Source organism: Octopus sinensis, linkage group LG8 (assembly GCF_006345805.1).
Source record: "Octopus sinensis linkage group LG8, ASM634580v1, whole genome shotgun sequence".
NCBI classification, from domain to species: Eukaryota; Metazoa; Mollusca; class Cephalopoda; order Octopoda; family Octopodidae; genus Octopus; species Octopus sinensis.
Window position 1 is genome coordinate 81,667,795 of NC_043004.1, and position 12,320 is coordinate 81,680,114.

At 35.1% G+C, this 12,320-nt stretch overlaps 1 protein-coding gene across 1 annotated transcript in view; it reads right to left on the bottom strand.

Moving 5' to 3' along the window:
* The window catches only part of LOC115215082 (cAMP-specific 3',5'-cyclic phosphodiesterase 7B), a 29,654-nt gene extending 17,727 nt beyond the window's left edge, over window positions 1-11,927 (bottom strand). The window contains exons 1-4 of the mRNA XM_029784242.2: window positions 11,805-11,927; window positions 9,355-9,450; window positions 5,510-5,610; window positions 2,827-2,958 (exon numbers count right to left, since the gene is read on the bottom strand). Of these exons, the coding sequence (XP_029640102.1) occupies window positions 2,827-2,958; window positions 5,510-5,610; window positions 9,355-9,367 (246 nt within the window). The 5' untranslated portion in view covers window positions 9,368-9,450; window positions 11,805-11,927. The remainder of the gene's footprint in view (window positions 1-2,826; window positions 2,959-5,509; window positions 5,611-9,354; window positions 9,451-11,804) is intronic.
* Window positions 11,928-12,320: the final 393 nt, after the last annotated feature.

Genomic DNA, 12,320 nt, shown 5'->3' on the forward strand with positions numbered 1-12,320 from the left:
ATACATCAACACCGAGGCAATAAGATCCCGGCTTAGATTCTCAGACTTAAGTCTACGAAATTTTGATATCGATAGTTCTGTAGGCCTGCCTATCAAGTTAGTCGATTTAAATGAAAGCTACCATTTCGTTTTCCCCATTACAATAGTACATCGACATTGAAGTAAATTTCCAGTCTGGCCTCTTAGATAAACATAGATTTGTTCCGGCCAAAAGTTCAAGCCATGTCTAACTTAATAACACCACCTGATAGGTCTGTTAAATCACTTTTAAGTCATGTTTCGTGGCATCATGATCCATTCCAGTAGAGAATTGTTGTTGACTGAGATGTGCCTAAGTATAGATGGCTTATCTGGTATCCCTTGAAGAAATTTGCCTATCCCTTGAAGAAGTTTGTCTATCTGGTATCCCTAGAAATTTGTCTATTTGGTATCCCTTGAAGAAATTTGTCTTCTTCGTCCAGGTTTCGTTTGAAGGTGATGGATCTTTTTCTTCCTTGATTTGTTTTGGGATAATGTTAAATAGAACAGAGAATGTCGAGGAAAAGAAATTGCGTTGCAGTGAACCTGTGTTGTGAGCCAAAATTGTGTTGGCTCAGCCTCGGACGAATTCTGAATCTCGGCATAAGTTCCATCGGCCAAAGTACTCAACTGGTACTTATTTTATCGACCCCGCAAGGATAAAAGGCAAAGTCGACTTTGGCGGAATTCGAACTCAAAACGTAAAGATGCCATAGGCGCAGGAGTGGCTGTGTGGTAAGTAGCTTGTTTACGAACCACATGGTTCTGGGTTCAGTTCCACTGCGTGGCACCTTAGGCAAGTGCCTTCTACTATAGCCTCGGGCCGACCAAAGTCTTGTGAGTGGATTTGGTAGCTGGAAACTGGAAGAAGCCCGTCGTATATGTATATATATATGTATATGTTTGTGTGTCTGTGTTTCTTCCCCCAAGAACGCTTGACAACCGATGCTGGTGTGTTTACGTCCCTGTAACTTAGCGTTTCTTTAAAAGAGAACGACAGAATAAGTACTAGGCTTCTTACAATCGATTTGCTCGACTAAAGGCGGTGCTCCAGCAATACCGCAGTCAAATGACTGATTCAAAATGTGACCGCGTGTGTACCGTTGGCGATTTTTTCCCCTCCGTCTTCCCTTCTCTGGATCTTTCCTTTTCCTATGATTCTGACGAAGAGCTCCGCTCGAAACGTTAAACCATCCTTCTTCCCTTCCTTCCTGAGCGTCCAATAATACTATATTTGTTCCACGTCCTCGCGTTGTTGTGTTTTCTCTTTGTGTTTTCATGTTTGGATTAACTTTATATATATATATATATATATATATAAAAGAAAAAAATGAACGAAATGTCACTAAGCATTATAAGAAGTTTATAAATTCTAATAAGAATCTTAAGGTGGCAAGCTGGCAGAATCGTTAGCATGCCGGGCAAAATGCTGAGCGGTATTTCGTTTGCCGCTGCGTTCTGAGTTCAAATTCCGCCGAGGTCGACTTTGCCTTTTATCCTTTCGGCGTCGATTAAATAGGTACCAGTTACGCACTGGTGTCGATATAATCAACTTAATCCGTTTGTCTGTCCTTGTTTGTCCTCTCTATGTTTAGCCCCTTGTGAGTAGTAAAGAAATAGGTATTTCGCCTGTCTTTATGTTGAGTTCAAATTCCGCTGAAGTCAACTTTGCCTTTCATCCTTTCGGGGTCGATAAATTAAGTACCAGTTATGTGCTGGGATCGATCTAATCGACTGGGCTCCATCCCCCCAAATTTCGGTCCTTGTGCCTAGCGTAGAAAAGAATTACAAGAAGCTTTGGATCATCGATGTCCTGAAAGTCGATGTTTGTACCTATATGAAGTTTTTGATAAACCAGGTTAAAAGCTCTTACTTTAGCCGAGCTAATTTACTTTGTCCAGGTCAGTCGGACCAAATGGATACGAGTACACTAAACTAGGAACTACATTCACAACCAACTTTACTATAACCAATCACATGAGAAGCGTTCTACACCGAAGAAACTAATTCTTCGTTATCCAATCAAATCAGAGTAATAAAACTAACCTCTTTGGCGCGCACATACCCACCCACCCACAGACATGCATTCCTTTTCTAACTTCACATATAGACACACAAACATACGGGTACATACACACACACGCACACACACATGCACACAAACACAGATGCACACTCTCTATCTCTCGCTTTCTTACATGACGAAGGGATCCTTCGTGAGGTGGCTTGATCTCCTAGAAATCACAGCTAGATCTTCCTCAAACCATACACCCACGGTTTTAATAAAGGAAAGACAGAAGAGGTCTGAACTAGAGCTAAACAACCACCATCACCACCACCACCACACCACCACCACCACCGCCGCCGCTGCCGTAGTATAGTTCTTACTCTACCGATCCCTTTTGCCGAACCGCTAAGTTATACGGAAAATAACATAGGTTAGCTGATTAATTCGAATTCCCCCACCCCGGTTCCCAAGAGCTCTAAAGTTCCTTCCCGAACCATATAGTAGTTTCCCGAATTCTCCAGCATATGTACTCCCCACCCCATTCTCGACGGGGCACCAGTTCGTTGCAGGATTACTCGATTCTTGAGGGCCTCAAACAACAGGAATTGGAATGTTTTACTCAAAAGCACAACGTATTGCCCAGTCCAGGAACCGAAATCACTGTCTTACGATAATGAGTGCAACATCCTAACCATTAAGCCACGCGCCTCCATTAAACAGAACCTCTACTGCTTTATTTTATCAACCCGTCTCCCCGGGATGGGGGATGGAAAAATTACGATTAAAATGGAATAACTTACTTCATAAAGAGATGCTAAGACATTAGTTGTTGCTATGAGGTAAGCTTGGTTCACTCCTGGATGATCCAAGTCATGCATCATAGAGGCAAAAAGAGCTGCCATTGCTTCTATTGGAAGAACACAATTATATAACTGCAAAAGATAGAAAAAGACAGAGACATTTCTTAAAAAGGAAAGAATTAAAATTTCGTTTTGGGATTTGGTTTGCAAGATTCTTTATATGAGTTCGTGTATTGAAGCATATTCTGTTGTGTCTGGAGAGAGTCATTTTCTTTTTGTGCCTTATAATGTAACAACACTCACCGGTAAAATTCCACTTTTTCTTATTTTATTTCCTAAATTTTCGTTGCGTCTTGCAACCTTTTCAATAGTCTTGACTATTGAAAAGACTATTGAAAAGGTTGCAAGATGCAATGAAAATTTTAGGAAAATAAAAATAAGAAAAAAGTGGAAATTTTAAGTGTGTTACATTATAAGGCACAAAAAGAAAATGACTCTCCCCAGACACAACAAAGAATTAAAACATTAGCTAAAATTAAATTAGATTCAACTTTACGATGAAAGTCAACAGTTTGCTTTATAGATGTATAGCCTTTGCGAGGTATTGAAAGATACAGAAATATTATCATTCTCAAACGTATGATAATGCCTGATATGATAATACAATAGCCTGAACAGGATAAATTATCCATATTTTGCTGAAGATATTCGTTACCGGCCAGCCAGGATACTTTAACCGGTTTATGCTATTTTATTAGCATTATTATGCGTTTAAGAATAAATTATTTCTGTATCTTTAAATTAAGGGAATTAAATCAGCTAAAATATAAAACGTGATGGATTTTTCATGTGTCGGAAAAGATGCTATTTTTTAATGGATATTTCTTAAATGAATAAATATTTATTTAAGACGTCGGTTATTTGCATAATAATAATGGAAAGTGTTTAATGTAGAACATGTTTTTATTTTTGAATTATTTTTCAGTCATTGGATGCAGGGGCGCCGTCTCGGGCGGTTTAGTCAAGTGAATCGATTCCAGAACCTATATTTATTATATCGATTTCTCTTGCTGAACCGCTTAGGTTTCGGAGACACAAACAAACCAGTACCGGTTGTCAAGCGGTGGGTGATAGACACACGCACACACTCACACACAGACACAGACAAGCAAACACACTAAGGTAGACACGTATACGTAATGCGGTATTCCACGCAGTTTCCGTCAATCAGGTTTCACGCAGTTTCCGTCTATCAGATTCACGATTCACTCATAAGGACTTGTTCGGTTTTAGAAAACACTTGCCTATGGTGCCGTGAAGTGGGACTGAACCCGACGGCACGCATTTGCAAAGCAAGTTTCTTAACCACTCGGTGTGTGTGTGTGTTGTGTGTGCGCACATGTGTATACGTGTGAGTATGATACGTTCTTCGTGTATACATTATTACGGCACTCCGCCGGTTAACGAGGACGTAACCGGCTCCATTTGATCCAATCAACGGAACAGCCTGCTCGTGAAATTAACGTGCAAGTGGCTGAGCATTCCACAGACGGAGATTCAGCGTGACACAGAGTGTGACAAGGCTGGTCCTTTGAAATACAGGTACAACAGAAACAGAGCGAGAGAAAGGAGCCTCGTGGAGTTACTTTAGGTTTTCGCTCAATAAACACTAACAACGTCCAGCCTGGGCCACTGCGCCTCCACATTATATATATATGTATATATATAATATATATATATATATATAATAATAATATATATATATATAGATATATATAAAATTATATATATATATATATATTTTTTTTTTCTCTCCTTGGTTCTTTCCGTGTTTCTTTTCTGTGTATTTCTGTTGAAGAGCGTAGGCTCGAAACGTAAAGAACTTGTTTTATTTATATTCCTGAGCGCCATACTAATACAATTGTTTGTTTGTATTCCACCTGCCTTCGTCTTTTGTTTATTTTCATAAAGCTTCCCGTTATATTATATATATATTATAATATATATATATATATATAATATATATATATATATATATTATTATATATCGATATATGATATGTATATATAAAGCACATATATGCACACGCACGAACACCACACACATACACACATATTGGGTTGGTGGATAATTATTGCGGCTTTTTTCAACAAACTTTATTCAACAAAAACAATAACAATATTTAGCAAAAAACATCTTTAAATGACGGTCTGACCATCTGCCAAGCAAATGGGAAGCAGTAATTGAAGTAGATGGTGAATATGCTTCGGAATAATCATTTAGAGATGTTTTTGTTACGTGTTGTTATTGCTATTTGTTGAAAAAATCCGCAATAATTATGCACCAACCCAATATATACATGGTTGGCCCAAAGTCACGTGACAGTAAATCAAAACCTTTAATTCCAAGATTAAAACAAAATAATTATTTTATATTTGACTTGCTAATAAATAAACAAATGTTGAAAAAAAAAAGAAAAACGGTGATTTTAACTCACAGAATTCAATTATTAAACATCCATAATTGGATTGAATTATATAAAATTGAATATCAAATATTTATGGAATTTTGATTTACTGTCGGGTGACTTTCGGCCAACTCTCCCCTCCCCTTTCTCTCTCTCTGTGTATGTGTGTGTGTGTGTGTGTGTGTGTGTGTGTGTATGTGTGTGTGTAGTTTTACCTCTTTCTCTCTCAGGTAGCAATGCATTGCCTGGGTAACATCTGCTGCGTGCAAGGAATTGTGGTACGGATTGCTGTCATGGTAACCATCTTCTATTGAACCTAAGAAGATAGAGAGGGAGAGATAGAGAAAGAAAAACAAACGCGGAACAGATAGAGCTAGAGATAAAGAGAGAGAGAGAGAGAAGAAAGAGAGAGAAGGAGAGAAGAGAAATTAATGACGATGATGATACTGGTAATGATGTTGATGATGACGATGAATGTGTGTGGTGATGATAATTGTAGTTTAGCTCTGCTTTAGCCTTAATTAAGCAGGCCTTTGGTTAAAATGACTCCCAACTGTAAACCAATCTGGTTAGCTTTTTTAACAGCTCATACATTAAATGTATTAACACTAACTTACGCTTTTTCTTTTAGTGAATCTGAGGAAACGAGTGAGGAAGGAAAATGTCTAATGTTTCGGGTAGAACTGCTCGTCAGTAAAGATGGTAAACTGCTTATCTAAGAAATTAATATTTTAAGTTACAAATGCGTTGGCTGGAAAAACACAAACTGAGAAAACAAAATTATTGTCGTTTTTCTAAACATTAGCGACCTCAGTTCTTTATCTACGATTATATATCCTCTATTTCTCCTTCATTTTTAAAATAAAAAATCACTTTCCTTTTAAGTTCTATCTATCTATCTATCTATCTATCTATCTATCTATCTATCTATCTATCTAGCTATCTATCTATCTATCTATCATCTACTATCTATCTATCTATATCTACCTATCACCTACCATACCTACTCTACCTATCTATCTATCTATCTATCATCATCTATCTATCTATCATATCTTAATCTATCTATCTATCTATCTGTCTGTCTGTGTCTGTCTGTCAAGTTATCTGTCCGTCTGTCTACCTATCCATATCTACCAGTCAACCCATCTCTTTCTCTCTATATATTTATCTACCCATCTGTCTGTCTGTCTGTCTCTCTCTCTATCCCAATCTGCCTATCTGTCTATGTCTCTCTCTTTCTCTCTCTCTATCTCCCCATCTCCTACCTAGATTTCTCGTATATCTTCAAATCTCAGAACAGTCTGTAGACCACCCCGCCATTTCCTGTTTTCTTTGTCTATTTGTCTGTTATCACTGAAAATATCTACTTCTTTCCTTTTTTCTTACTGTTCATATTTTTATTACTGCCAGCCCCACTTACATTAAACACATTCTTTCTTCTCCAATTTCCTTTTTCACAAACTCCCTACACTTTTCCTCGGCTCATTCCCCATTCCAATATCTTGTAAGGACGAAAAATTCATTTAAAGATAATAAAATAAATATTCATTCTGGCGGATTCGAACTTGAATATGCTAATCGCTGGTGGTATTTCGTTATTGTTTCCTTTGTAGTTATGTGCGATCCCAATGCACTCGATGTGTTGTGAATGCATGTAGACGAAATTCAGAAGCGATTGGTATAGTCACGTTCATATCTGCCGGAACGTAGTTAAGAATGAATATGTAGGCCAGGGTTTTGATTTTCACTATTTTCTGTGCGCAAGATGTATTATTCCTATGAATACGCAAAAAAAAAAAAGAATTAAAAAAATTAGGAGGTCCCTCGTTTGATTTGCCAAAAGTTGCAATCAAATTCTTTCAACTTATCTGAAAAAGACCCTCACAACATATATACTCCACCCCAAAAAGCCTTTAATCATAAATCTGCTTAATCAGCGTGCAGCTGGATAATGAACCCCCCCCCCCCCCCCCCACCACCAGCACCACCACCACCAGCACCACCACCACCAGCACTTCTCTCAATAATACACTCAGCTTAGTTCTCTATTGCCAGCCAGAAACGTTTGGAAGTCGCTTTCTATAGTCGAGATAGTACATTGTCATTCTATTCCCCCTTCTCTCCACAATCCTCTATCTATCTATCTATCTATCTATCTATATATCTCTATCTATCTATCTATCCTGTCTATCTATCTATCTATCTATCTATCTATCATCTATCTATCTCTATCTATGTATCTATCTATCTATCTATCTATCTATCTATTATCTATCTATCTATCTATCTATCTATAAGAGAATACAATTGACCCGTGGTGGTCTGTGTCAGTAAAATATATATTTATTTCTATAAAAGGAAAATTATTCAACTTAGTTTGGTGGATAGAATATTTAGTATTTCATTCAGGAAAGAGAGAAAAGCTGCCTCCTTCAATTCAGAAGAACGCATCTATTCTTTCTGAATTAAAGGAGAGCATGTACCCAAAATCTAACAAACTTGTCCTGACAGTGTATTTTAGAATATGATATTTGAACGAAGTTTATCTGAAGTTAACTGTTAGAATTTAAACTATTAAAATACTCTCAACAATACGTTAAAACAAATGGAGAATAAGCGTAGAATTTTGATGAAATTAAATGAAAAGGTAAAAAGGCAAAACAAGAGAGTTCGCCATATTGATTTTACACACGAATATTCTCTGTTCGCGAATTAGTGTCATTATTCTTTGTTGTAGGTTAGGTTCTATAATTCTAAGTAATGTTGTAGTCTTCATCTTATACATGCGTTACGTTTGTATAATTTATCCGTAGTTATACATAAACACCAGGGAATTTGCTAGTATAAATAAGTGTGAATATATATATTATATATATATATATAGATTATATATATATATAATATATATTATATATACAAATTTGTATATGTATGTTATAATGTATGATATACATATATAAATACGTTTATATATTATATATATAGGTGTATATATATATATACACCTATATTATATATATAAAATATAATATATATAATATATGCATATATTAAATATATATATGTATGCATTAGGTATATATGTTACGTATATGTAAGTAATATATCTATATATATATGTATCGTAAGTGTATATATTATAATATATATATTATATAAATACATATGTATATACGAAATGAATAACTTTATGGCACATATATATATATAATATATATATATATATATAATATATATATATATATATATATATATATATATATATATATATATTCACACACACTCAATATGCGGCTATACGTGCATATGCTTAAAGAGATTCATATCTTCAAGCCTTTTCCATGAGAAGTCGTATGAACGAGATAAAATCGAAATCTCTCGCCTGATTTCTCATAACATATCAGGCGAGATCAAGTAACGAATAATATATTAACGTCTGTTATTAATATATATATATATATATACACATATATGAATATATATGCATATATATATATTATATTCACATAAATATAAATATATATATATATATGTACATGTATGTGTATTTATATTAGCATGCATCTACCCACATCAGTCTTCCACTTGCCCCTTTTTATCACTCTCCCCCCCTCTCTCTCTCTCTCTCTCTCCTCTCTCTCTCTACACACACATATATATATATTACACACACTCATACATATATGTGTGTGCGCGTGCGTTTTTGCACACACACACACACACACACAAATTACCATTTATATTAATAAAATACCTTCAAATATATATAATAGATAGATATATATATATATATACAAATGTATATAATATATAGAATATCTATATAATAGATATATATATATATATATATATATATATAATATAGATATATATATATACATGCATATATACAAATATATATTTACATACGAAGACTCAAATGATAGATAATCTATAATATATGATATATATTATAATATACACAGACACACATATATATGATGTGTGTGTGTATATATGCACGTCATACATGAGACACATACAATGACAAAGAAGAGAAAGAAGGCATGTTGCTTACTGAGGCACCGCATCAACTTTATTATATCAATGTTGAATATATCTAAGAAGCCGTAATCTTGGAACAAATGTAAAGCTAGATGGAAAAGCGATTTCCCTGCGGAGAAGAAACGGAAAAAAGAAGGATAAAAAAGACAGAGAGAAATGAGAAACTGCGCATACAATATTATGACATTATGCAAGAACTGTAGTCACAGAAAACATATTTCCTGGAATATCATTTCTTTTTACTCAATAAAGACATAAGGTAATGTTAAGACAAGTTACATCATGTTCACGTTCGTTTATTTATTTATTTACTTGTTGTTGTTGTTGTTGTTATAAGGTGTAGCTGTGCTGTTAAGAAATTACTTCCCAATCATGTCATCTTGCGTTCAGTTCCAATGCCTGACCTCTCGAGCGGTTATAGGAAATTTCGCTATAAACATCTTTGCCGTAAAATGACCTCATCACGTCTTTTTATTGTTTGACGTTGAATAAAGACTTATTACTTATTTTTGCTTATCTAATGCTATTACAAAACCTGTTACCTACAGCTTTTGCCAAGCAATACATAAAAAACAACCGTAATCAAGATGTAGAAGTATCTTTTATTCCGCTTCAATCATCAACGATCGGCCATTTTGGACCGGCTCTCGTTTACCGCCTAACCGGCAGTTTCTTCTCTCTGCACACCCGCTCGATAGCTAACCCGCAGTGAAGGTCCTTATCTATACAGTTCGTTTGTTATGAGTTCAAGAGCAATGCTCTACATACCATTCTTTTCATTATATTTAAAAAACAGAAAAATGCTTTATCATTGTCCAAACGACATATTTTCCTGTGACAAAATTTCTTTTGGCGAATTTTCCGGACTCGCTTTCGAGTAAACGTCTTCTACTATAAGCTCCAAGTTCGCCAAAACCTTGTGACTGGAATTGACAGACGGGAAGTGAAAGAAGCAGGTCATGTATGTATGTGTGTGTGTGTGTGTGTGTGTGTGTGTGTGTGTGTGTGTGTGTATGTATGTATGTATGTATATATGTATGTATGTATGTATGTATGTATGTATGTGTATGTGTGTGTGTATGTATGTGTGTATGTATGTATATATGCATGTATGTATTTATGTGTGATGTGTGTTTGTATGTACGTATGAACGTACGTACGTATGTTTGTATGTACGTATGTATGTATGTACTGTTATGTATTTGTATGTGGGTATGTATGTATGTATGAGTATGTATGTATGTAGGTAGGTAGGTATGTATGTATGTATGGATGTATGTATGTATGTAGGTATGTATGTATGTATGTATGTGTGATGTGTGTTTGTGATGTATGTACGTCGTATGTATGTAGTATGTATGTATGTATGTATGATGGAGGTGGACGGATGTATGTATGTGGTGTATGATGGATGCATGTAGTATGTATGTATGTATGTATGTACGTATGTACGTACGTACTTAGTATGTGATGTATGTATGTACGTATGTACGATGTACGTAAGGATGTATGTATGTATGTATGTATGATGTATGTATGGATGGATGGATGTATGTATGTATGTATGTAGTATGGATGGATGGATGTATGTATGTATGTATGTATGTATGTATGTATGTATGTATGGATGGATGTATGTATGTATGTATGTATGTTGTATGTATGGATGGATGGATGTATGTATGTATGTATGTATGTATGTGTATGTATGTATGTATGTATGGATGGATGGATGTGTATGTATGTATGTATGATGGATGGATGTATGTATGTATGTATGTATGTATGTATGTATGTATGGATGTATGATGTATGTATGTATGTATGGATGTATGTATGTATGTAGTATATGTAGATGATGGATGTGTATGTAGGATGTATGTATGGATGTATGTAGTATGTACGTACGTAAGTATGTAGTATATGTACGTTGTAATGGTATGTATGTAGTTGTACGTACGTACGTAAGTATGTATGTATGTATGGATGGATGTATGGATGTATGTATCGATGGATGGATGGATGGATATATGTGTGCATGCATGTATCTATGTTTGCATTATGTATGTGTGTTTATGTATGTGTGTATATGTATGTACGTATGTATGTATGAGTGTATGTATGTAACGTTATGTTATGTTTATACTCACACACACACACACACACACACACACACACACACATATATATAAATATTTACATATATAATACACACATAATTGAAATAAAGTAGTTTGTATGTTTTTCTTTGAGGTTTGAGTTCTTTCTAAGTTAGTTCAAGTTGGCCGCTAAAAAGGCGACAAGACTTTTGAGTTAAGAAAGCCTCCGGTGTTATAAATACGTGCTTGAGTTGGTGTGTTGGTTGAATTATAAGGGTCCTGGATTAGCAGAATCCTTAGACAACAATTAACAGAGTAAAATACTATAAGAAGAAGACAGCATATGGAAGAAGCGGCAACATACCTGCTATTAGCTTGTCAAAGTTGAAGATGTCAAACGACCAACTATCAACAGTTGATAACACACGCTGCCAAGAAAGAAAAATACTACAGTTCTATATTCAAGAGATGAGGAATTATTTACATTTGACGGATATTTGTCCTCATCTTGTTTGTTGTTAACACAACATTTCGGCTGATATACACTCCAGCCTTCAACAGGTGTCTTGGAGAAATTTCGAACCTGGGTTCTCATTTCTAAGGTATTTGCCGATATTATTATTATTATTATTATTATTATTATTATTATTATATTATTATTATATTATTATTATTCAAGTTACTGCCTCTGGAATCGAACTCGGAATCTTGGGGTTAGCAGCCTGTGCTCTGAACCACTTCGCCATATGCCGTGGGCGTGTGGGCGTAGTGGTTAAGAGCGCGGGCTACTAACCCGAATATTCCGAGTTCGATTCCAGAGGCAGTAACTTGAATAATAATAATAATAATAATAATAATAATAATAATAATAATATAATAA